General features: G+C 48.9%; 1 protein-coding gene across 1 annotated transcript in view; it reads left to right on the top strand.

Moving 5' to 3' along the window:
* The first annotated feature begins 10,023 nt into the window (after window positions 1–10,023).
* The window catches only part of PFAS (phosphoribosylformylglycinamidine synthase), a 109,550-nt gene continuing 94,075 nt past the window's right edge, over window positions 10,024–25,498 (top strand). Inside the window, 3 exon segments of the mRNA XM_068998689.1 lie at window positions 10,024–10,078; window positions 14,995–15,154; window positions 24,385–24,523. Of these exon segments, the coding sequence (XP_068854790.1) occupies window positions 14,995–15,154; window positions 24,385–24,523 (299 nt within the window). The 5' untranslated portion in view covers window positions 10,024–10,078.

A 25,498-nucleotide genomic window follows, 5' to 3' on the forward strand; every position in this document is an offset into this window, starting at 1 on the left:
CCCAACCCCCGAATTTTGGCTCCCAAATCCCAAATTTTGGCTCCCAAATCCCAAATTTTGGCTCCCAACCCCAAATTTTGGCTCCCAACCCCCGAATTTTGGCTCCCAAACCCCAAATTTTGGCTCCCAACCCCCAAATTTTGGCTCCCAAATCCCAAATTTTGGCTCCCAACCCCCAAATTTTGGCTCCCAAATCCCAAATTTTGGCTCCCAACCCCAAATTTTGGCTCCCAAATCCCAATTTTGGCTCCCAACCCCCAAATTTTGGCTCCCAAATCCCCAATTTTGGCTCCCAACCCCAAATTTTGGCTCCCAAATCCCAAATTTTGGCTCCCAAATCCCCAATTTTGGCTCCCAACCCCCAAATTTTGGCTCCCAAATCCCAAATTTTGCCTCCCAACCCCAAATTTTGGCTCCCAACCCCCAAATTTTGGCTCCCAAATCCCCAATTTTGGCTCCCAACCCCCAAATTTTGGCTCCCAACCCCCGAATTTTGGCTCCCAAACCCCAAATTTTGGCTCCCAACCCCCAAATTTTGGCTCCCAACCCCCAAATTTTGGCTCCCAACCCCCAAATTTTGGCTCCCAAATCCCGAATTTTGGCTCCCAACCCCCAAATTTTGGCTCCCAAATCCCAAATTTTGGCTCCCAACCCCCAAATTTTGGCTCCCAAATCCCAATTTTGTCTCCAAAATCACAAATTTTGGCTCCCAACCCCCAAATTTTGGCTCCCAAATCCCAAATTTTGGCTCCTAACCCCAAATTTTGGCTCCCAACCCCCAAATTTTGGCTCCCAACCCCCAAATTTCGGCTCCCAACCCCCAAATTTTGGCTCCCAACCCCCAAATTTTGGCTCCCAACCCCCAAATTTTGGCTCCCAACCCCAAATTTTGGCTCCCAACCCCCGAATTTTGGCTCCCAAACCCCAAATTTTGGCTCCCAACCCCCAAATTTTGGCTCCCAAATCCCAAATTTTGGCTCCCAACCCCCAAATTTTGGCTCCCAAATCCCAAATTTTGGCTCCCAACCCCAAATTTTGGCTCCCAAATCCCAATTTTGGCTCCCAACCCCCAAATTTTGGCTCCCAAATCCCCAATTTTGGCTCCCAACCCCAAATTTTGGCTCCCAAATCCCAAATTTTGGCTCCCAAATCCCCAATTTTGGCTCCCAACCCCCAAATTTTGGCTCCCAAATCCCAAATTTTGCCTCCCAACCCCAAATTTTGGCTCCCAACCCCCAAATTTTGGCTCCCAAATCCCCAATTTTGGCTCCCAACCCCCAAATTTTGGCTCCCAACCCCCGAATTTTGGCTCCCAAACCCCAAATTTTGGCTCCCAACCCCCAAATTTTGGCTCCCAACCCCCAAATTTTGGCTCCCAACCCCCAAATTTTGGCTCCCAAATCCCGAATTTTGGCTCCCAACCCCCAAATTTTGGCTCCCAAATCCCAAATTTTGGCTCCCAACCCCCAAATTTTGGCTCCCAAATCCCAATTTTGTCTCCAAAATCACAAATTTTGGCTCCCAACCCCCAAATTTTGGCTCCCAAATCCCAAATTTTGGCTCCCAACCCCCAAATTTCGGCTCCCAACCCCCAAATTTTGGCTCCCAACCCCCAAATTTTGGCTCCCACCCCCCAAATTTTGGCTCACAACCCCCGAATTTTGGCTCCCAACCCCAAATTTCGGCTCCCAAATCCCAAATTTTGGCTCCCACCCCCCAAATTTTGGCTCCCAAATCCCAAATTTTTGCTCCCAACCCCAAATTTTGCCTCCCAACCCCAAATTTTGGCTCCCAACCCCCAAATTTTGGCTCCCAACCCCAAATTTTGGCTCCCAAATCCCAAATTTTGGCTCCCAACCCCCAAATTTTGGCTCCCAACCCCCAAATTTTGGCTCCCACCCCCCAAATTTTGGCTCCCAACCCCCAAATTTTGGCTCCCAAATCCCCAAATTTTGGCTCCCAAATCCCAATTTTGGCTCCCAACCCCCAAATTTTAGCTCCCAAATCCCCAAATTTTGCCTCCCAACCCCAAATTTTGGCTCCCAACCCCCAAATTTTGGCTCCCAAATCCCGAATTTTGGCTCCCAACCCCCAAATTTTGGCTCCCAACCCCCAAATTTTGGCTCCCACCCCCCAAATTTTGGCTCCCAAATCCCAAATTTTGGCTCCCAAATCCCCAATTTTGGCTCCCAACCCCCAAATTTTGGCTCCCAAATCCCCAAATTTTGGATCCCAACCCCAAATTTTGGCTCCCAACCCCCAAATTTTGGCTCCCAAATCCCCAATTTTGCCTCCCAAATCCCAATTTTGGCTCCCAAATCCCCAATTTTGGCTCCCAAATCCCCAAATTTTGGCTCCCAACCCCAGATTTTGGCTCCCAACCCCCAAATTTTGGCTCCCAAATCCCAAATTTTGGCTCCCAACCCCCAAATTTTGGCTCCCAAATCCCCAAATTTTGGCTCCCAACCCCAAATTTTGGCTCCCAACCCCCAAATTTTGGCTCCCAACCCCCGAATTTTGGCTCCCAACCCCAAATTTTGCCTCCCAACCCCCAAATTTTGGCTCCCAAATCCCGAATTTTGGCTCCCAACCCCCAAATTTTGGCTCCCAAACCCCAAATTTGGGCTCCCAACCCCAAATTTTGGCTCCCAAATCCCCAAATTTTGCCTCCCAAATCCCGAATTTTGGCTCCCAACCCCCGGATTTTGGCTCCCAAACCCCAAATTTTGGCTCCCAAACCCCAAATTTTGGCTCCCAAATCCCCAAATTTTGGATCCCAACCCCAAATTTTGGCTCCCAACCCCCAAATTTTGGCTCCCAACCCCCAAATTTTGGCTCCCAAACCCCAAATTTTGGCTCCCAAATCCCAAATTTTGGCTCCCAACCCCCAAATTTTGGCTCCCAACCCCCAAATTTTGGCTCCCAAATCCCAAATTTTGCCTCCCACACCCCAAATTTTGGCTCCCAACCCCCAAATTTTGGCTCCCAAACCCCAAATTTTGGCTCCCAAATCCCAAATTTTGGCTCCCAAATCCCAAATTTTGGCTCCCAAATCCCAAATTTTGCCTCCCACACCCCAAATTTTGGCTCCCAACCCCAAATTTTGGCTCCCAACCCCAAATTTTGGCTCCCAAATCCCAAATTTTGGTTCCCAACCCCCAAATTTTGGCTCCCAACCCCAAATTTTGGCTCCCAACCCCCAAATTTTGGCTCCCAACCCCAAATTTTGGCTCCCAAATCCCAAATTTTGCCTCCCACACCCCAAATTTTGGCTCCCAACCCCCAAATTTTGGCTCCCAAATCCCCGAATTTTGGCTCCCAACCCCCAAATTTTGGCTCCCAACCCCCAAATTTTGGCTCCCAAATCCCAGAATTTTGGCTCCCAACCCCCAAATTTTGGCTCCCAACCCCCAAATTTTGGCTCCCAAATCCCCAATTTTGGCTCCCAACCCCAAATTTTGGCTCCCAAACCCCAAATTTTGGCTCCCAACCCCTGAATTTTGGCTCCCAACCCCCAAATTTTGGCTCCCAACCCCCAATTTTGGCTCCCAACCCCCAAATTTTGGCTCCCAACCCCTGAATTTTGGCTCCCAAACCCCAAATTTTGGCTCCCGACCCCCAAATTTTGGCTCCCAACCCCCAAATTTTGCCTCCCAAATCCCCAATTTTTGCCTCCCAAACCCCCAAATTTTGCCTCCCAACCCCAAATTTTGGCTCCCAACCCCCAAATTTTGGCTCCCAACCCCAAATTTTGGCTCCCAAATCCCAAATTTTGGCTCCCAACCCCCAAATTTTGGCTCCCAACCCCCAAATTTTGGCTCCCACCCCCCAAATTTTGGCTCCCAACCCCCAAATTTTGGCTCCCAAATCCCCAAATTTTGGCTCCCAAATCCCAATTTTGGCTCCCAACCCCCAAATTTTAGCTCCCAAATCCCCAAATTTTGCCTCCCAACCCCAAATTTTGGCTCCCAACCCCCAAATTTTGGCTCCCAAATCCCGAATTTTGGCTCCCAACCCCCAAATTTTGGCTCCCAACCCCCAAATTTTGGCTCCCACCCCCCAAATTTTGGCTCCCAAATCCCAAATTTTGGCTCCCAAATCCCCAATTTTGGCTCCCAACCCCCAAATTTTGGCTCCCAAATCCCCAAATTTTGGATCCCAACCCCAAATTTTGGCTCCCAACCCCCAAATTTTGGCTCCCAAATCCCCAATTTTGCCTCCCAAATCCCAATTTTGGCTCCCAAATCCCCAATTTTGGCTCCCAAATCCCCAAATTTTGGCTCCCAACCCCAGATTTTGGCTCCCAACCCCCAAATTTTGGCTCCCAAATCCCAAATTTTGGCTCCCAACCCCCAAATTTTGGCTCCCAAATCCCCAAATTTTGGCTCCCAACCCCAAATTTTGGCTCCCAACCCCCAAATTTTGGCTCCCAACCCCCGAATTTTGGCTCCCAACCCCAAATTTTGCCTCCCAACCCCCAAATTTTGGCTCCCAAATCCCGAATTTTGGCTCCCAACCCCCAAATTTTGGCTCCCAAACCCCAAATTTGGGCTCCCAACCCCAAATTTTGGCTCCCAAATCCCCAAATTTTGCCTCCCAAATCCCGAATTTTGGCTCCCAACCCCCGGATTTTGGCTCCCAAACCCCAAATTTTGGCTCCCAAACCCCAAATTTTGGCTCCCAAATCCCCAAATTTTGGATCCCAACCCCAAATTTTGGCTCCCAACCCCCAAATTTTGGCTCCCAACCCCCAAATTTTGGCTCCCAAACCCCAAATTTTGGCTCCCAAATCCCAAATTTTGGCTCCCAACCCCCAAATTTTGGCTCCCAACCCCCAAATTTTGGCTCCCAAATCCCAAATTTTGCCTCCCACACCCCAAATTTTGGCTCCCAACCCCCAAATTTTGGCTCCCAAACCCCAAATTTTGGCTCCCAAATCCCAAATTTTGGCTCCCAAATCCCAAATTTTGGCTCCCAAATCCCAAATTTTGCCTCCCACACCCCAAATTTTGGCTCCCAACCCCAAATTTTGGCTCCCAACCCCAAATTTTGGCTCCCAAATCCCAAATTTTGGTTCCCAACCCCCAAATTTTGGCTCCCAACCCCAAATTTTGGCTCCCAACCCCCAAATTTTGGCTCCCAACCCCAAATTTTGGCTCCCAAATCCCAAATTTTGCCTCCCACACCCCAAATTTTGGCTCCCAACCCCCAAATTTTGGCTCCCAAATCCCCGAATTTTGGCTCCCAACCCCCAAATTTTGGCTCCCAACCCCCAAATTTTGGCTCCCAAATCCCAGAATTTTGGCTCCCAACCCCCAAATTTTGGCTCCCAACCCCCAAATTTTGGCTCCCAAATCCCCAATTTTGGCTCCCAACCCCAAATTTTGGCTCCCAAACCCCAAATTTTGGCTCCCAACCCCTGAATTTTGGCTCCCAACCCCCAAATTTTGGCTCCCAACCCCCAATTTTGGCTCCCAACCCCCAAATTTTGGCTCCCAACCCCTGAATTTTGGCTCCCAAACCCCAAATTTTGGCTCCCGACCCCCAAATTTTGGCTCCCAACCCCCAAATTTTGCCTCCCAAATCCCCAATTTTTGCCTCCCAAACCCCCAAATTTTGGCTCCCGACCCCAAATTTTGGCTCCCAACCCCCAAATTTTGGCTCCCACCCCCCAAATTTTGGCTCCCAACCCCCGAATTTTGGCTCCCAACCCCAAATTTCGGCTCCCAACCCCCGAATTTTGGCTCCCAACCCCAAATTTTGCCTCCCAACCCCCAAATTTTACCTCCCAAACCCCAAATTTTGGCTCCCAAATCCCAATTTTGCCTCCCAAACCCCAAATTTTGGCTCCCAAATCCCCAATTTTGGCTCCCAAACCCCAAATTTTGGCTCCCAACCCCAAATTTTGGCTCCCAAATCCCCAATTTTGGCTCCCGGCCGCCCCGGCTCTCCGGGCCCGGTGCCCAATTTGGGTCATCGCCCCCCGGGGTCGATGCCGGACTTTGGCCCCGCCCGGATTTTGGGGACGTTCCGGGAATTCGGGAATTTGGGGCCCCGAAGGCGCCGGGCTCAGGTGACCCCGGGGGAGGGGGGGAGGGGCGGGGTCCGGCTCCGAAATCCCGGGATTTTGGGGGGGATTTGGGGGGGATTTTGGGGATTTTGGGGGGATTTGGGAGGATTTGGGGGGATTTGGGGGGAGTTTGGAGGATTTTGGGGAATTGGGGGGATTTAGGTGGGATTTAGGGAGATTTGGGGGGATTTTGGGGGATTTTGGGGCATTTTGGGGGGATTTTGGAGGGATTTGGAGGGATTTGGGGGGATTTTGGGTGGATTTGGGGCGATTTGGGGGGATTTTGGGGGAATTTTGGGGAATTTTGGGGGGATTTGGGGGTATTTTTGGGGGATTTAGGGGGATTTGGGGGCATTTTTGGGGGATTTGGGGGGATTCTGGGGAATTCTGGGGGATTTTGGGGGGATATTGGGAGATTTTGGGGGATTCGGGGGGATTTAGGGGGGATTTTTGGGGCCATTTGGGGGGGGCACATTGGGACCCCCTGGGGGACATTTGGGGACCCCCTGGGGACACCTGGGGACCCCCCCCGGGGACATTTGGGGCCATTTTGGTGCCATTTTGGGGCCATTCGGGCACATCTGGGGACATTTTTGGGACATTTGGGGCCATTTAGGGCCCAGTTAGGGCCATTTTGGGCCATTTTGGGCCATTTAGGAGCCATTTGGAGACGTTCTGGCCGCATTTAGGGCCATTTTGGGGCCATTCGGTGCCATTTGGCCACATTTTGAGGCCATTCGGGACCGTTTCGAGATTCCTCGGGGCCACCCCTGGACATTTCGGGCACATTTGGGGCCATTTCGGGCAATTTCGGGGCCATTTCAGCCCCATTTGGGGCCATTTCGGGACCGCCCCCGACTGCGCATGCGCGGTCCCGGCGGGCGCCGCCAGGGGGCGCTGTGACCGCCCGCCATAGCTCATTTGCATAACCCCGCCCCCTGGGCGTGGCCACGCCCCACGCGCGGGAAGCTCCCGGAACCCCCCGAGGTGGGGGGGGGGGGCGAATTTGGGGGGTCCCGGGGGGGTTTTTGGGGGTCCCGGGCGGGGATTTTGGGGTCCCGAGAGGATTTTGGAGGTCCCGAGAGGGTTTTTTGGGCTCCCGAGCGGGGATTTTAGGGTCCTGAGGGGGTTTTGGGGGGTCCCGGGGGGATTTTAGGGGTCCCGAGGGGATTTTGGGGGTCTCGCACCCCCCCCGAGAGCTCAGTGGGAAGATCCGGGGGGGTCCCGAGGGGTTTTGGGGGGTCCCGGGGAGATTTTGGGGATCCCGGGAAAATTTGGGGGTCGGGACCCTCCGAATTTGGGGTGGGGAAAGAATTTGGGGGGTCCCGAGGGGGTTTTGGGGTTCGGGATCCCCCCTCCGAATTTGGGAGAAGAATTTTGGGGGGGTCCCGGGTGGGATTTTGGGGTTTGAGACCCCCCCGAATTTAGGGGAGGAATTTGGGGGGTCCGCGGGGGGATTTTGGGGGTCCCCGGGGGGATTTTGGGGCTTTGGGACCCCGAATTTGGGGGGTCCCGAGGAGGTTTTGGGGTTTGGGACCCCAAATTTGGGCATTTTGGGGCATTTTGGGTGAATTTGAGGTGAAATTTGGGGGGTCCCGGGGGGGTTTTGGGCTTTGGGACCCCCCTGAATTTAGGGGAGGGAATTTGGGGGGTCCCGGGTGGGATTTTGGGGGTCCCGGGGGGATTTTGGGGCTTTGGGACCCCAAATTTGGGCATTTTGGGGCATTTTGGGTGAATTTGAGGTGAAATTTGGGGGGTCCCGGGTGGGATTTTGGGGTTTGGGACCCCGAATTTGGGGGGTCCTGGGGGGTGGGAGGAGCCAAATTTGGGGGAATTTGGGGGATTTTTGGGGGGTCCCGGGGGGATTTTGGGCTTCGGGACCCCCCGAATTTGGGGGATCCCGGGGGGGGGGGGAAATTTGGGTTCGAGACCCCCCCGGGAATTTTGGGGGGGGGGGGTCCGAGGGTGGGAGGAGCCAAATTTGGGGGAATTTTGGGACTTTTTGGGATTTTTGGGGTCCCAAGGCCACTGCCCGTGGCGCCATCGGTGACGTCACCCCAATGACGTCACCCGCGACCTTCCCGCCCCTCCCCCCTCTCCCCCCCCGAGCGGGTTCGGCCTTGGGGGGGGGGGGAGGGGCGGGGGGGGAGGGGCGCCCCTCCCCCACCCGGGGACAGCGCGGGGGGGCCCCAAAATCCCCTAAAAAAGCCCCAAAATCGCCCCAAATCCCCCAAATTTGGGGGCTCCCCACCCCAAAACCTCCGAGTTTGGGGCGAATTCGGGGCTTTTTGGGGCTCCCGGGTGGGCGGAATCCCCAATTTTGCGGGGGGGGGAGGGGGATTTGGGGGAAATTTGGGGCATTTTGGGTGAATTTGGGGTTTTTTGGGGGCAATTTTGGGGGAATTTGGGGCTTTTTGGGGGAATTTTGGGGGAATTTGGGGCGTTTTGGGGGAAATTGGGGTGAAATTGGGGCTTTTGGGGAGAATTTGGGGTGAATTTGGAGAACTTTGGAGGAATTTTGGGGGAATTTGGGTGAATTTTGGGTGAATTTTGGGAGAATTTGGGGCGTTTTGGGGGAAATTTGGGTGAATTTGGGTTTTTTGGGGGGGAATTTTGGGAGAATTTGGGGCGTTTTGGGGGAAATTGGGGTGAATTTGGGGTTTTTTGGGGGAATTTGGGGCGTTTTGGGGGAATTTTGGGTGAATTTGGGGCATTTTGGGGGAATTTTGGGTGAATTTGGGGTTTTTTGGGGGAATTTTGGGTGAATTTGGGGTTTTTGGGGGGAATTTTGGGGGAATTTGGGGCGTTTTGGGGGAAATTGGGGTGAATTTGGGGCTTTAGGGGGAATTTGGGGTGAAATTGGAGAATTTTGGAGGAATTTTGGGGGAATTTGGGGCGTTTTGGGTGAATTTTGGGGGAATTTGGGGCGTTTTGGGGGAAATTTGGGTGAATTTGGGTTTTTTGGGGGGGAATTTTGGGAGAATTTGGGGCGTTTTGGGGGAAATTGGGGTGAATTTGGGGCTTTAGGGGGAATTTGGGGTGAAATTGGAGAATTTTGGGGGAATTTTGGGGGAATTTGGGGCGTTTTGGGGGAAATTTGGGTGAATTTGGGGCGTTTTGGGGGTCCCGGGGTTGCAAAAACCCCAATTTTGGGGTGAATTTGGGGCATTTTGGGGGAATTTGGGGCATTTGGGGGGAAACTGGGGGCAATTTGGGGTGAAATTTGGGCATTTTGGGCGAATTTGGGGTGAAATTGGGGCTTTTTGGGGGTCCCAGGGTTGCAAAAAACCCAAATTTGGGGTGAATTTGGGGCATTTAGGGGGAAATTGGGGCGTTTTGGGGCATTTGGGGTGAAATTGGGGCATTTCGGGGTTCCCAGAGTTGCAAAACCCCCAAATTTGGGGTGAATTTGGGGCATTTCTGGGGTCCCAGAGTTGCAAAACCCCAATTTTGGGGTGAATTCGGGGCATTTTGGGTGAATTTGGGGGAAATTGGGGTGAAATTGAGGCTTTTTGGGGTTCCCAGAGTTGCAAAACCCCAATTTTGGGGTGAATTCGGGGCATTTTGGGGGAATTTGGGGCATTTGGGGTGAATTCGGGGCATTTTGGGTGAATTTGGGGCATTTCGGGGTTCCCAGAGTTGCAAACCCCCAAATTTGGGGTGAATTCGGGGCATTTTGGGGGAATTTGGGGCATTTTGGGTGAATTCGGGGCATTTTTGGGTGAATTTGGGGCTTTTGGGGGCTTTTTGGGGCATTTTGGGGTGAATTCGGGGCATTTCGGGGTTCCCAGAGTTGCAAAAACCCCAAATTTGGGGTGAATTCGGGGCATTTTGGGGCAATTTGGGGCATTTTTGGGGGTGTCCCGGGGAGGGGGCGTGGCCTCGCCATCAGCCCCTCCCCCCGCCCCTCCCCCCGCCCCTCCCCCCGCCCCTCCCCCCGCCCCTCCCCCCCCTTTTGAGCCCCCCCCGGGCCCCGTTTTGGGGCAGAATCGGCGAAAACCGCCCGAGGTACCGGGGGGGGAGGGGATTTTGGGGATTTTTGGGGATTTTTGGGGCATTTTGGGGACCCCAAAAATGTCGGGGGAGCCCCCCCGAGGGGGGAGGGGCCGCACGTGGAGCGCACGTGGCGGGGGTGGGGCGGGATTTGGGGGTTTTGGGGTGAATTTGGGGGGTTTTGGGGTCGCTGAGGGGTTTGGGGGAATTTTGGGGGGTTTTGGGGGGATTTTGGGGATTTTTGGGGTCCCGCGGGTTTTGGGGTCCCCAAGATTTGGGGGTTTTGGGGGTCCCTGAAGTTTTGGGGGGAGTTTGGGGCTTTTTGAGGCGCCTGAGGTTTTGGGGTGAATTTGGGGGGTTTTGGGGTCGCTGAGGGGTTTGGGGGTCCCAAAGATTTTGGGGGGAATTTTGGGGATTTGGGGTCCTTGAGGGATTTTGGGGTGAATTTGGGGGGTTTTGGGGTCTCTGAGGTTTTGGGGCCCTTGAGGGATTTTGGGGTGAATTTGGGGGGTTTTGGGGTCCCTGAGGTTTTGGGAGTCCCCGAAATTTGGAGGTTTTTGGGGTGAATTTGGGGCTTTTTGGGGTCCCTGATGTTTTGGGGTGAATTTGGAGGTTTTGGGGTCTCCGAAATTTGAGGTTTTTGGGGTGAATTTGGGGGGTTTTAGGGTCGCTGAGGGTTTGGGGGTCCCTGAGGGATTTTTGGGGTGAATTTGGGGAGTTTTGGGGTCTCTGAGGTTTGGGGCTCCCCGAGATTTTGGGGGGAATCTGGGAGGATTTGGGGTCCCTGAAATTTTGGGGGGATTTCGGAGGTTTTGGGGTCCCCGAAATTTGGGGGTTTTGGGGTCCCTGAGGGATTTTGGGGTGAATTTGGGAGGTTTTGGGGTCCCTGAGGTTTGGGGGTCCCCGAGATTTTGGGGTGAATTTGGGGGGTTTTGGGGTCCCTGAGGTTTTGGGGTGAATTTGGAGGTTTTGGGGTCTCCGAAATTTGAGGTTTTTGGGGTGAATTTGGGGGTTTTAGGGTCACTGAGGGTTTGGGGGTCCCTGAGGGATTTTGGGGTGAATTTGGGGAGTTTTGGGGTCTCTGAGATTTGGGGCTCCCCGAGATTTTGGGGGGAATTTGGGGGATTTGGGGTCCCTGAAATTTGGAGGTTTTGGGGTCCCTGAGGTTTTGGGGGTCCCCGACATTTGGAGGTTTTTGGGGTGAATTTGGGAGGTTTTGGGGTCTCTGAGGTTTGGGGCTCCCCGAGATTTTGGGGGGAATTTTGGGGATTTGGGGTCCCCGAAATTTGGAGGTTTTGGGGTCCCTGAGGGTTTTGGGGAAAATTTGGGGAGTTTTGGGGTCCCTGAGGTTTGGGGGTCCCCGAGATTTTGGACGGAATTTGGGGTCCCTGAAGTTTTGGGGTGAGTTTGGGGCTTTTTGGGGTGCCTGAGGTTTTGGGGGAAATTTGGGCGGTTTTGGGGGTCCCTGAGGGGTTTTGGGGTCCCTGAGGGATTTTTTGGGGTGAATTTGGGGGGTTTTGGGGTCGCTGAGGTTTTGGGGTCCCCAAAATTTGGAGGGTTTTTTGGGGAAATTTGGAGGTTTTGGGGTCCCTGAGGGTTTTGGGGTGAATTTGGGGGGTTTTGGGGTCGCTGAGGGTTTGGGGGTCCCCGAGATTTTGGGGTGAATTTGGAGGTTTTGGGGTCTCCAAAATTTGGAGGTTTTTGGGGGAAACTTGGAGGTTTTGGGGTCCCTGAGGGATTTTGGGGTTCCCCGAAATTTGGAGGTTTTTGGGGTGAATTTGGGGGGTTTTGGGGTGCCTGAGATTTGGGGCTCCCCGAAATTTGGAGGTTTTTGGGGTCCCTGAGGGATTTTGGGGTGAATTTGGGCGGTTTTGGGGTCCCTGAGGTTTGGGGGGAATTTGGGGGGTTTTGGGGATCCCTGAGGGATTTTTGGGGCGAATTTGGGGAGTTTTGGGGCCCCTGAGATTTGGGGCTCCCCGAGATTTTGGGGTGAATTTTGGGGATTTGGGGTCCCTGAATTTTTGGGGGGAAATTTGGGGCTTTTGGGGTCCCTGAGGGATTTTGGGGTGAATTTGGGGGTTTTGGGGTCCCTGAGATTTGGGGCTCCCCGAGATTTTGGGGGGAATTTTGGGGATTTGGGGTCCCTGAATTTTTGGGGTGAATTTTGGGGCTTTTGGGGTCTCTGAAATTTGGGGGTCCTTGGGGGTCCCTGGGGGTCTCAGTGGTTTTGGGGCTCCCCAAAATTTGGGGTTTTGGCTCCCGAATTTTGGGGGTTTTTCCCTAAATTTGGGGTCCTCGTGGGGTCTCCCCAAATTTTGGGCTCCCTTCGGGTGGAATTCCCTCAATTTTTGTGGCGATTTCCCCAAAATTTGAGGGATTTTCCCCAAATTCGGGATTTCTTTGAATTCTCTCTAAATTTGGGGTTCCTTGGGCGGAATTCCCTCAATTTTTGGGGTGATTCCCTCAACTTTTGGGGTCTCTTTGAGGTCTCCCCCAAATTTCGGCCTCCCTTCAGGTGGAATTCCCTCAATTTTTGGGGTGATTTTCTCAACTTTTGGGGTCTCTTTGGGGTCTTCTTTGGGGTCTCCCCAAAATTTTGGGGTCTCCCCAATTTTGGGGTCCCTTTGGGTGGAATTCCCTCAATTTTTGGGGTGATTCCCTCAACTTTTGGGGTCTCTTTGGGGTCTCCCCAATTTCGGCCTCCCTTTGGGTGAAATTCCCCCAATTTTTGGGGTGATTTTCTCAACTTTTGGGGTTTCTTTGCATCTCCCCAAATTTGGGGTCCCTTCGGGTGGAATTCCCCTCAATTTTTGGGGTGATTTTCTCAACTTTTGGGGTCTCTTTGGGGTCTTCTTTGGGGTCTCTGCAAAGTTTTGGGGTCTCCCCAATTTTGGGGTCCCTTTAGGTGGAATTCCCCCAATTTTTGGGATGATTTCCCCAAAATTTGAGGGATTTTCCCCAAATTCGGGATTTCTTTGAATTCTCTCTAAATTTGGGGTTCCTTGGGCGGAATTCCCCCAAATTTTGGGGTGATTCCCTCAGATTTTGGGGACTCTTTAGGTGGAATTTCCTCAATTTTGGGGCGATTTCTCCAAATTTTGGGGATTTCTGGGGGGGATTCCCCCAATTTTTGGGGTGACTCCCTCAACTTTTGGGGTTTCTTTGCATCTCCCCAATTTTGGGGTCCCTTCGGGTGGAATTCCCCTCAATTTTTGGGGTGATTTTCTCAACTTTTGGGGTCTCTTTGGGGTCTTCTTTGTGGTCTCCGCAAAGTTTTGGGGTCTCCCCATTTTTGGGGTCCCTTTGGGTGAAATTCCCCCAATTTTTGGGGTGATTCCCTCAACTTTTGGGGCCTCTTTGGGGTCTCCCCAAAATTTTGGGGTCTCCCCAATTTTGGGGTCCCTTTGGGTGGAATTCCCCCAATTTTTGGGGCGATTTCCCCAAAATTTGAGGGATTTTCCCCAACTTTGGGATTTCTTTGAATTCTCTCTAAATTTGGGGTTCCTTGGGCGGAATTCCCCCAAATTTTGGGGTGATTCCCTCAGATTTTGGGGTCTCTTTGGGGTCTCCCCAAAATTTTGGGGTCTCCCCAATTTTGGGGTCCCTTTGGGTGGAATTCCCCCAATTTTTGGGGTGATTCCCTCAGATTTTGGGGTCTCTTTGAGGTCTCCCCAAAATTTTGGGGTCTCCCCAATTTTGGGGTCCCTTCGGGTGGAATTCCCCTCAATTTTTGGGGTGATTTTCTCAACTTTTGGGGTCTCTTTGGGGTCTTCTTTGGGGTCTCTGCAAAGTTTTGGGGTCTCCCCAATTTTGGGGTCCCTTTAGGTGGAATTCCCCCAATTTTTGGGATGATTTCCCCAAAATTTGAGGGATTTTCCCCAAATTCGGGATTTCTTTGAATTCTCTCTAAATTTGGGGTTCCTTGGGCGGAATTCCCCCAAATTTTGGGGTGATTCCCTCAGATTTTGGGGACTCTTTAGGTGGAATTTCCTCAATTTTGGGGCGATTTCTCCAAATTTTGGGGATTTCTGGGGGGGATTCCCCCAATTTTTGGGGTGATTCCCTCAACTTTTTGGGGTTTCTTTGCATCTCCCCAAATTTGGGGTCCCTTCGAGTGGAATTCCCTCAATTTTTGGGGTGATTCCCTCAGATTTTGGGGTCTCTTTGGGGTCTCCCCAAAATTTTGGGGTCTCCCCAAATTTGGGGTCCCTTTGGGTGGAATTCCCCCAATTTTTGGGGTGATTCCCTCAGATTTTGGGGTCTCTTTAGGGTCTCCCCAAAATTTTGGGGTCTCCCCAATTTTGGGGTCCCTTCGGGTGGAATTCCCCTCAATTTTTGGGGTGATTTTCTCAACTTTTGGGGTCTCTTTGGGGTCTTCTTTGGGGTCTCCCCAAAATTTTGGGGTCTCCCCGATTTTGGGCTCCCTTCGGGTGGAATTCCCCCAATTTTTGGGGTGACTCCCTCAACTTTTGGGGTCTCTTTGGGGTCTCCCCAATTTTGGGGTCCCTTTAGGTGGAATTCCCCTCAATTTTTGGGGTGATTTTCTCAACTTTTGGGGTCTCTTTGGGGTCTTCTTTGGGGTCTCCGCAAAGTTTTGGGGTCTCCCCAATTTTGGGCTCCCTTTGGGTGAAATTCCCCCAATTTTTGGGGTGATTCCCTCAACTTTTGGGGTCTCTTTGGGGTCTCCCCAAAATTTTGGGGTCTCCCCAATTTTGGGGTCCCTTTGGGTGGAATTCCCCCAATTTCAGGTGGAATCCCCCCAAATTTCCGGGCGTTTTTTTTTGTTTTTTTCCCTTTCCCAAACTTTGTTGTTTTTTTTTTTTTTCGGGATTTTTTTTTTTTTTGGGGGGAATTCTCGGGATTTCGGGGCTTTCTGGGGGGGTGACCCCGAGGATTTTGGGGGTGTCCCTGAGGCCGCCCCTCCCCCACAGATGCAGCTGCTCCGTTTCTACGTCCGGCCCGAGGCCGCGGGGGGGGTCCCCGACATCGGGGTCCCCTCGGGATTGGGGAACCCCCTGGAGGCGGCGCGGGGGGCGGAGCCCGGGGTCACCGCGGTCACCTGCGAGCTCTGCTACTACCTGGGCTGGGCAGGTGAGAGGGGTTTGGGGTGAATTCCGGGGATTTTGGACAATTTGGGATTTTTGGGGATTTTTTGGGATTTTTTGGGATTTTTTGGGAATTTTTTTTGGATTTTTTTGGGGGAGTTTTTTGGTTTTTATTTTGATTTTTGGGGGGTTTTGGGGTGACCTGAGGGGTCTGAGCTCACCTGGGCTGGGCAGGTGAGAGGGGTTTGGGGTGAATTCCGGGGGTTTTGGGCAATTTTGGGATTTTTTGGATTTTTTGGGGATTTTTGGGGATTTTTTTTGGATTTTCTGGGATTTTTTTGGGGGGATTTTTGGGTTTTTGGGGTCACCGCGGTCACCTGCGAGCTCTGCTACTGCCTGGGCTGGGCAGGTGAGAGGGGTTTGGGGCGAATTCCGGGGGTTTTGGGCAAATTTGGGATTTTTGGGGATTTTTTGGGATTTTTTGGGATTTTTTGGGAATTTTTTTTTAATTTTTTTGGGGGATTTTTTTGGTTTTTATTTTGATTTTTGGGGGGTTTTGGGGTGACCTGAGGGGTCTGAGCTCACCTGGGCTGGGCAGGTGAGAGGGGTTTGGGGTGAATTCCGGGGGTTTTGGGCAAATTTGGGATTTTTGGGATTTTTTTGGGATTTTTTTTGGATTTTTTGGGGGATTTTTTTGGGATTTTTTTTGGGGATTTTTTGGGATTTTTTTTTGGGATTTTTTGGGGGTTTTTGGGGGGGATTTTTGGGTTTTTGGGGTCACCGCGGTCACCTGCGAGCTCTGCTACTGCCTGGGCTGGGCAGGTGAGAGGGGTTTGGGGTGAATTCCGGGGATTTTGGACAATTTGGGATTTTTGGGGATTTTTTGGGATTTTTTGGATTTTTTTTTGGATTTTTTGGGGGATTTTTTGGGATTTTTTTGGTTTTTATTTTGATTTTTGGGGGTTTTGGGGTGACCTGAGGGGTCTGAGCTCACCTGGGCTGGGCAGGTGAGAGGGGTTTGGGGTGAATTCCGGGGGTTTTGGGCAATTTTCAGCAAATTTGGGATTTTTTGGAATTTTTTTGGAATTTTTTGGGATTTTTTGGGATTTTTTTGGGGATTTTTTTGGTTTTTATTTTGATTTTTGGGGGGTTTTGGGGTGACTTGAGGGGTCTGAGCTCACCTGGGCTGGGCAGGTGAGAGGGGTTTGGGGTGAATTCCGGGGGTTTTGGGAAAATTTGGGCAAATTTGGGATTTTTTTGGGATTTTTGGGATTTTTGGGATTTTTTGGGATTTTTTTGGGGATTTTTTTGGTTTTTATTTTGATTTTTGGGGGGTTTTGGGGTGACCTGAGGGGTCTGAGCTCACCTGGGCTGGGCAGGTGAGAGGGTTTGGGGTGAATTCCGGGGATTTTGGGCAAATTTGGGATTTTTGGGGATTTTTTGGGAATTTTTTTTGGATTTTTTGGGGGATTTTTTTGGGATTTTTTTGGGGGATTTTTTGGGATTTTTTTTTGGGATTTTTTGGGGGTTTTTGGGGGGGATTTTTGGGTTTTTGGGGTCACCGCGGTCACCTGCGAGCTCTGCTACTGCCTGGGCTGGGCAGGTGAGAGGGGTTTGGGGTGAATTCCGGGGGTTTTGGGAAAATTTGGGCAAATTTGGGATTTTTTTGGGATTTTTTTGGGGATTTTTTGGGGGTTTTTGGGGGGATTTTTGGGTTTTTGGGGTCACCGCGGTCACCTGCGAGCTCTGCTACTGCCTGGGCTGGGCAGGTGAGAGGGGTTTGGGGTGAATTCCGGGGATTTTGGGCAATTTTGGGATTTTTGGGATTTTTTGGGAATTTTTTTTTGATTTTTTGGGGGATTTTTTGGGGATTTTTTTGGTTTTTATTTTGATTTTTGGGGGGTTTTGGGGTGACCTGAGGGGTCTGAGCTCACCTGGGCTGGGCAGGTGAGAGGGGTTTGGGGTGAATTCCGGGGATTTTGGGCAATTTGAGAGGGGTTTGGGGTGAATTCCGGGGATTTTGGGCAATTTTGGGATTTTTTGGGATTTTTTGGGATTTTTTGGGATTTTTTTTTGGGATTTTTTGGGGGTTTTTGGGGGGATTTTTGGGTTTTTGGGGTCACCGCGGTCACCTGCGAGCTCTGCTACTGCCTGGGCTGGGCAGGTGAGAGGGGTTTGGGGTGAATTCCGGGGATTTTGGGCAATTTGGGATTTTTGGGGATTTTTTGGGGATTTTTGGGGATTTTTTTTGGATTTTTTGGGGGGATTTTTTGGGAGTTTTTATGGGGGGTTTGGGGGTTTTGGGGTGACCTGAGGGGTCTGAGCTCACCTGGGCTGGGCAGGTGAGAGGGGTTTGGGGTGAATTCCGGGGATTTTGGGCAAATTTGGGCAAATTTGGGATTTTTGGGGATTTTTTTTGGATTTTTTTGGGATTTTTTTTGGGGATTTTTTTGGTTTTTATTTTGATTTTTGGGGGGTTTTGGGGTGACCTGAGGGGTCTGAGCTCACCTGGGCTGGGCAGGTGAGAGGGGTTTGGGGTGAATTCCGGGGATTTTGGGCAAATTTGGGATTTTTTGGGATTTTTTTGGATTTTTTTGGGATTTTTTGGGGGTTTTTGGGGGGGATTTTTGGGTTTTTTGGGGTCACCGCGGTCACCTGCGAGCTCTGCTACTACCTGGGCTGGGCAGGTGAGAGGGGTTTGGGGTGAATTCCGGGGATTTTGGGCAAATTTGGGATTTTTGGGGATTTTTTGGGATTTTTTGGGATTTTTTGGGAATTTTTTTTTGATTTTTTTGGGGGATTTTTTTGGTTTTTATTTTGATTTTTGGGGGGGTTTGGGGTGACCTGAGGGGTCTGAGCTCACCTGGGCTGGGCAGGTGAGAGGGGGTTTGGGGTGAATTCCGGGGGTTTTGGGCAAATTTGGGATTTTTGGGATTTTTTTGGGATTTTTTTGGGGGATTTTTTGGGATTTTTTTTGGATTTTTTTTTGGATTTTTTGGGATTTTTTTGGGTTTTTTTGGGGGGATTTTTGGGTTTTTGGGGTCACCGTGGTCACCTGCGAGCTCTGCTACTGCCTGGGCTGGGCAGGTGAGAGGGGTTTGGGGTGAATTCCGGGGGTTTTGGGCAAATTTGGGATTTTTTGGGATTTTTGGGATTTTTTTGGGAATTTTTTTTGGATTTTTTGGGGGGATTTTTTTGGTTTTTATTTTGATTTTTGGGGGGTTTTGGGGTGACCTGAGGGGTCTGAGCTCACCTGGGCTGGGCAGGTGAGAGGGGTTTGGGGCGAATTCCGGGGGTTTTGGGCAAATTTGGGATTTTTTGGGATTTTTGGGGATTTTTTGGGATTTTTTTTTGTGATTTTTTGGGGGTTTTTGGGGGGGATTTTTGGGTTTTTGGGGTCACCGTGGTCACCTGCGAGCTCTGCTACTGCCTGGGCTGGGCAGGTGAGAGGGGTTTGGGGTGAATTCCGGGGATTTTGGGCAAATTTGGGATTTTTTGGGATTTTTTGGGATTTTTTGGGATTTTTTTGGGGGATTTTTGGGGATTTTTTGGGAGTTTTTTATGGGGGGTTTGGGGGTTTTGGGGTGACCTGAGGGGTCTGAGCTCACCTGGGCTGGGCAGGTGAGAGGGGTTTGGGGTGAATTCCGGGGGTTTTGGGTAAATTCGGGATTTTTTGGGATTTTTTTGGGATTTTTTTTTTTTAAATTTTTGGGATTTTTTGGGGGGATTTTCTGGGATTTTTTTTTGGGGGGATTTTTTGGGTTTTCGGGGGTCACCGCGGTCACCTGCAAGCTCTGCTACTGCCTGGGCTGGGCAGGTGAGAGGGGTTTGGGGTGAATTCCGGGGATTTTGGGCAATTTGGGATTTTTGGGGATTTTTTGGTGATTTTTAGGGATTTTTTGGAATTTTTTTTTGGATTTTTTTGGGGGATTTTTTTGGTTTTTATTTTGATTTTTGGGGGGTTTTGGGGTGACCTGAGGGGTCTGAGCTCACCTGGGCTGGGCAGGTGAGAGGGTTTGGGGTGAATTCCGGGGGTTTTGGGCAAATTTGGGCAAATTTGGGATTTTTTGGAATTTTTTTGGAATTTTTTGGATTTTTTTTGGATTTTTTGGGGGATTTTTTTGGGGATTTTTTCTGGGATTTTTCTGGGATTTTGGAGGGGATTTTGGTGGGATTTTTGGGATTTTTTCTGTGGGATTTTGGGTTTTTTTTTGTGGGAATTTTGGGGATTTCCTGGGATTTTTCTGTGGAATTTTGGGGATTTTTTGGGGATTTTTGTGGGATTTTGGGTTTTTTTTCCCCTGGGATTTCTTGGCTTTTCTGGGGGATTTTTGGGGTTTCTTGGGGGAATTTTGGGGATTTTTTTCTGGGATTTTTTCTGGGATTTTGGTGGAATTTTGGAGAGGTTTTTTTTTTCTGGGATTTTGGGCTTTTCTGGGGGATTTTGGTGGGATTTTGGTGGGGGTTTTGGGGGGTTTTTGGTGGGATTTTTGTGGTTTTTTTCCTGGGATTTTTTGGGTTTTCTGTAGGATTTTTGGGGGTTTTCCTGGGACTTTTCATGGGATTTTGGTGGGGTTTTTTTCCTTGGATTTTTTGGGGTTTTCTGGGGGATTTTTGGATTTTGATGGGATTTTGATGGGGTTTTTCTGGGATTTTTTGTAGGATTTTGGTAGGATTTTTATGGAATTTTTTTAATAGGAATTTTTTATGGAATTTGGGGGATTTTTTTTGGGATTTTTTCTGGGATTTTTTTTGGGATTTTGGTGGGATTTTGGTGGGATTTTTTCTGGGATTTTTTTCTGGGATTTTTGGGATTTTTCTGTGGGATTTTGGTGGGATTTTGGGTTTTTTTTTTTGTGGGAATTTTGGGGATTTCCTGAGATTTTTTCTGGGATTTTTTGTGGGATTTTTTCTGGGGGATTTTTGTGGGATTTTGGTTTTTTTCCCTGGGATTTTTGCCTTTTCTGGGGGATTTTTGGGGTTTTCTGTGGGAATTTGGGGGATTTTTTCTGGGATTTTTGTAGGATTTTGGAGGGATTTTGGAGGGGGTTTTTTTCTGGGATTTTTGGGATTTTTCTGTGGGATTTTGGTGGGATTTTTGGGGTTTTTGTGGGAATTTTGGGGATTTCCTTGGATTTTTTAATGGGATTTTTTCTGGGAATTTTGGTGGGATTTGGGTTTTTTTCCCCTGGGACTTTTTGGTTTTTTTCTGGGGGATTTTTGGGGTTTTCTGTGGGAATTTGGGGATTTTTTCTGGGATTTTTTCTGGGATTTTTCTGGGATTTTGGTGGGATTTTTGGGATTTTTCTGTGGGATTTTGGGGTTTTTTTTGTGGGAATTTTGGGGATTTCCTGGGATTTTTCTGTGGGAATTTTGGGGATTTTTTGTGGGATTTTGGGTTTTTTTTCCCCTGGGATTTCTTGGCTTTTCTGGGGGATTTTTGGGGTTTCTTGGGGGAATTTGGGGGATTTTTTCTGGGATTTTTTCTGGGATTTTGGTGGAATTTTGGAGAGGTTTTTTTTCTGGGATTTTTGGGCTTTTCTGGGGGATTTTGGTGGGATTTTGGGGGGGTTTTGGGGGGTTTTTGGTGGGATTTTTGTGGTTTTTTTCCTGGGATTTTTTGAGTTTTCTGTAGGATTTTTGGGGTTTTCCTGGGACTTTTCATGGGATTTTGGTGGGGTTTTTTTCCTTGGATTTTTTGGGGTTTTCTGGGGGATTTTTGGGGTTTTCTGTGGGAATTTGGGGGATTTTTTCTGGGATTTTTTTTGGGATTTTGATGGGATTTTGGTGGGTTTTTTTTCTGGGATTTTTGGGATTTTTCTGTGGGATTTTGGGTTTTTTTTTGTGGGAATTTTGGGGATTTCCTGAGATTTTTTCTGGGATTTTTTGTGGGATTTTTTCTGTGGGATTTTTGTGGGATTTTGGTTTTTTTTTCCCTGGGATTTTTGCCTTTTCTGGGGGATTTTTGGGGTTTTCTGTGGGAATTTTGGGGGATTTTTTCGGGGATTTTTCTGTGGGATTTTGGTGGGATTTTTGGGGTTTTTTGTGGGAATTTTGGGGATTTCCTGAGATTTTTTCTGGGATTTTTTGTGGGATTTTTTCTGGGGATTTTTGTGGGATTTTGGTTTTTTTTCCCCTGGGATTTTTTGGTTTTTTTCTGGGGGATTTTTGGGGTTTTCTGTGGTATTTTGGTGGGATTTTTGGTGGGATTTTTGTGGGATTTTTTCTGGGATTTTTGGGATTTTTCTGTGGATTTTGGGTTTTTTTTTGTGGGAATTTTGGGGATTTCCTGAGATTTTTTCTGGGATTTTTTGTGGGATTTTTTCTGTGGGATTTTTGTGGGATTTTGGTTTTTTTCCCCTGGGATTTTTGCCTTTTCTGGGGGATTTTTGGGGTTTTCTGTGGGAATTTGGGGGATTTTTTCGGGGATTTTTCTGTGGGATTTTGGTGGGATTTTTGGGGTTTTTTGTGGGAATTTTGGGGATTTCCTGAGATTTTTTCTGGGATTTTTTGTGGGATTTTTTCTGGGGGATTTTTGTGGGATTTTGGTTTTTTTTCCCCTGGGATTTTTTGGTTTTTTTCTGGGGGATTTTTGGGGGTTTTCTGTGGTATTTTGGTGGGATTTTTGGTGGGATTTTTGTGGGATTTTTTCTGGGATTTTTGGGATTTTTCTGTGGGATTTTGGTGGGATTTTTGGGGTTTTTGTGGGAATTTTGGGGATCTCCTGGGATTTTTTAATGGGATTTTTTCTGGGAATTTTGGTGGGATTTTGGTTTTTTTTCCCTGGGATTTTTGCCTTTTCTGGGGGATTTTTGGGGTTTTCTGTGGGAATTTGGGGGATTTTTTCTGGGATTTTTGTAGGATTTTGGAGGGATTTTGGAGGGTTTTTTTTCTGGGATTTTTGGGATTTTTCGGTGGGATTTTGGTGGGATTTTTGGGGTTTTTGTGGGAATTTTGGGGATTTCTTGGGATTTTTCTGTGGGAATTTTGGGGATTTTTCTGTGGGATTTTTGTGGGATTTTGGTTTTTTTTTCCCTGGGATTTTTGCCTTTTCTGGGGATTTTTGGGGTTTTTCTGTGGGAACTTGGGGCATTTTTGGTGGGATTTTTGTGGGATTTTTTCTGGGATTTTTTTCTGGGATTTTTGGGATTTTTCTGTGGGATTTTGGTGGGATTTTGGGGTTTTTTTGTGGGAATTTTGGGGATTTCCTGAGATTTTTTCTGGGATTTTTTGTGGGATTTTTTCTGGGGGATTTTTGTGGGATTTTGGTGTTTTTTTTCCCTGGGATTTTTGGGGTTTTCTGTGGGATTTTTGGGGTTTTCTGTGGGAATTTGGGGGATTTTTTCTGGGATTTTTGTAGGATTTTGGAGGGTTTTTTTTCTGGGATTTTTGGGATTTTTCTGTGGGATTTTTTGTGGGATTTTGGTTTTTTTTTGTGGGAATTTTGGGGATTTCCTGGGATTTTTTATGGGATTTTTTAATGGGATTTTTTTCTGGGAATTTTTGTGGGATTTTGGTTTTTTTTCCCTGGGATTTCTTGGCTTTTCTGGGGGATTTTTTGGGATTTTCTGTGGGAATTTGGGGCATTTTTTCTGGGATTTTTCTGTGGGATTTTGGTGGGATTTTGGTAGGATTTTGGTGGGATTTTTGGTTTTTTTTGTGGGAATTTTGGGGATTTCCTGAGATTCTTTCTGGGATTTCTTGTGGGATTTTGGTTTTTTTTTCCCTGGGATTTTTTGGCTTTTCTGGGGGATTTTTGGGGTTTTCTGTGGGAATTTGGGGCATTTTTGGTGGGATTTTTGTGGGATTTTTTCTGGGATTTTTTTCTGGGATTTTTGGGATTTTTTGTGGGAATTTTGGGGATTTCCTGGGATTTTTTGTGGGATTTTTTTCTGGGAATTTTTGTGGGATTTTTGTTTTGTTTTGGTTTTTTTCCCTGGGATTTTTTGGGCTTTTCTGGGGGATTTTTGGGATTTTCTGTGGGAATTTGGGGGATTTTTTCTGGGATTTTGGTGGGATTTGGTGGGATTTTGGTCGTTTTTTTTTTTTCCTGGGATTTTTGGGGTTTTCTGGGGGAATTTGGGGGATTTTTTCTGGGATTTTTTTGGTGGGATTTTGATGCGATTTTGGTAGGATTTTTGTAGGATTTTGGTGGGATTTAGATGGGATTTTTTGTAGGTTTTTTTGTAGGATTTTGGTAGGATTTTGATGGGATTTTGATGGGATTTTTGTAGGATTTTGGTGGGATTTTGGTGGGATTTTGGTGGGATTTTTGTAGGATTTTGGTGGGATTTTGGTGGGATTTTTGTAGGATTTTGGTGGGATTTTGGTGGGATTTTTCTGTAGGATTTTTTGTAGGATTTTGTAGGATTTTGGTAGGATTTTGGTGGGATTTTGATGCGATTTTGGTGGGATTTTGGTGTGATTTTGATGGGATTTTTGTAGGATTTTGATGGGATTTTTGTAGGATTTTGTAGGATTTTGATGGGATTTTTGTAGGATTTTTTGTAGGATTTTGATGGGATTTTTGTAGGATTTTGATGGGATTTTGGTGGGATTTTGATGGGATTTTTCTGTAGGATATTGGTGGGATTTTGGTGGGATTTTCTGGGATTTTTTGTAGGATTTTGGTAGGATTTTTATGGGATTTTTTTAATAGGATTTTGATGGGATTTTTGTAGGATTTTGGTGGGATTTTGGTGGGATTTTGATGGGATTTTTGTAGGATTTTGGTGGGATTTTGATGGGATTTTTGTAGGATTTTTGTAGGATTTTGGTAGGATTTTTGTCGGATTTTTTGTAGGATTTATCTGGGGTTTTTTGGTAGGATTTTGGTAGGATTTTGGTAGGATTTTGGTAGGATTTTTCTGGGTTTTTTTTGTAGGATTTTGGTAGGATTTTGGTGAGATTTTGGTGGGATTTTTCTGTAGGATTTTGGTGGGATTTTGGTAGGATTTTGGTTGGATTTTGATGGGATTTTTGTAGGATTTTTTGTAGGATTTTTCTGGGGTTTTTTGGTAGGATTTTGGTGGGATTTTTGTAGGATTTTGATGGGATTTTGATGGGGTTTTTCTGGGATTTTTTGTAGGATTTTGGTAGGATTTTTATGGAATTTTTTTAATAGGATTTTGGTGGGATTTTGTAGGATTTTGGTGGGATTTTTTGTAGGATTTCGGTGAGATTTTGGTGGGATTTCGGGGTTTTTTTCCCCGGCATTGTGGGGTTTTTTTTTGGGGTGGTGATTTTGGGGTTCCCAGCGGAGTTTTTGGGGTTCAGGGGATGCCCCCCCGAGCGAGGAGGAGTCGCGGGTGCTGCGCTGGATTTTGGGGTCCCCCCTGGCCGAGGGGGGGGACGTGGCCCCCCAGAGCTTCCTCCGGCCCCGCGGGCACCACGTGCTGCTGGAGATCGGGCCCAGGTGGGTGCGGGGATTTGGGGGGATTTGGGGGGATTTGGGGGGATTTGGGGGGATTTGGGGGGATTTTGGGGGGATTTTGGGGGGGTTTGGGGAGATTTGGGGGGATTTTGGGGGGATTTGGGGGGATTTTGGGTGGTTTGGGGGGGATTTGGGGAGATTTTGGGGGGATTTGGGGAGATTTGGGGAGATTTGGGGAGATTTTGGGGAGTCCTGGGGGGGTTTGGGGAGATTTTGGGGGATTTTGGGGGGATTTGGGGGGATTTTGGGTGGTTTGGGGGGGATTTGGGGAGATTTTGGGGAGTCCTGGGGGGGTTTGGGGAGATTTGGGGGGATTTTGGGGGGATTTTGGGGGGATTTTGGGTGGTTTGGGGGGGATTTTGGGGGGATTTTGGGGGATTTTGGGGGGGATTTGGGGGGAATTGGGGGGAATTTGGCGGGATTTGGGGAGATTTTGGGGGGTCCTGGGAGGGTTTGGGGGGATTTGGGGGGATTTTGGGGGAATTTGGGGAGATTTTGGGGGGATTTAGGGGGGTTTGGGGGGGTTTTGGGGGGATTTGGGGGGAATTTGGGGAGATTTTGGGGGGATTTAGGGAGGTTTGGGGGGATTTGGGGGGGATTTTGGGGCAATTGGGGGGATTTTGGGTGGTCCTGGGGGGATTTGGGGGGAATTGGGGGGATTTGGGGGGGATTTTGGGAGATTTTGGGGGGTCCTGGGGGGGTTTGGGGAGATTTTGGTGGGGAATTGGGGGGGGTTTGGGGAGATTTTCGGGGGATTTTGGGGGGATTTGGGGGATTTGGGAGGGATTTGGGGGGATTTGGGGAGATTTTGGGGGGATTTGGGGAAATTTTGGGGGGATTTGGGGAAATTTTGGGGGAATTTGGGGGGATTGGGGGAGATTTTGGGGGGTCCTGGGAGGGTTTGGGGGGATTTGGGGGGATTTTGGGGGAATTTGGGGAGATTTTGGGGGGATTGGG

Source organism: Aphelocoma coerulescens, unplaced genomic scaffold (genome assembly GCF_041296385.1).
Source record: "Aphelocoma coerulescens isolate FSJ_1873_10779 unplaced genomic scaffold, UR_Acoe_1.0 HiC_scaffold_146, whole genome shotgun sequence".
Lineage (NCBI taxonomy): Eukaryota > Metazoa > Chordata > Aves > Passeriformes > Corvidae > Aphelocoma > Aphelocoma coerulescens.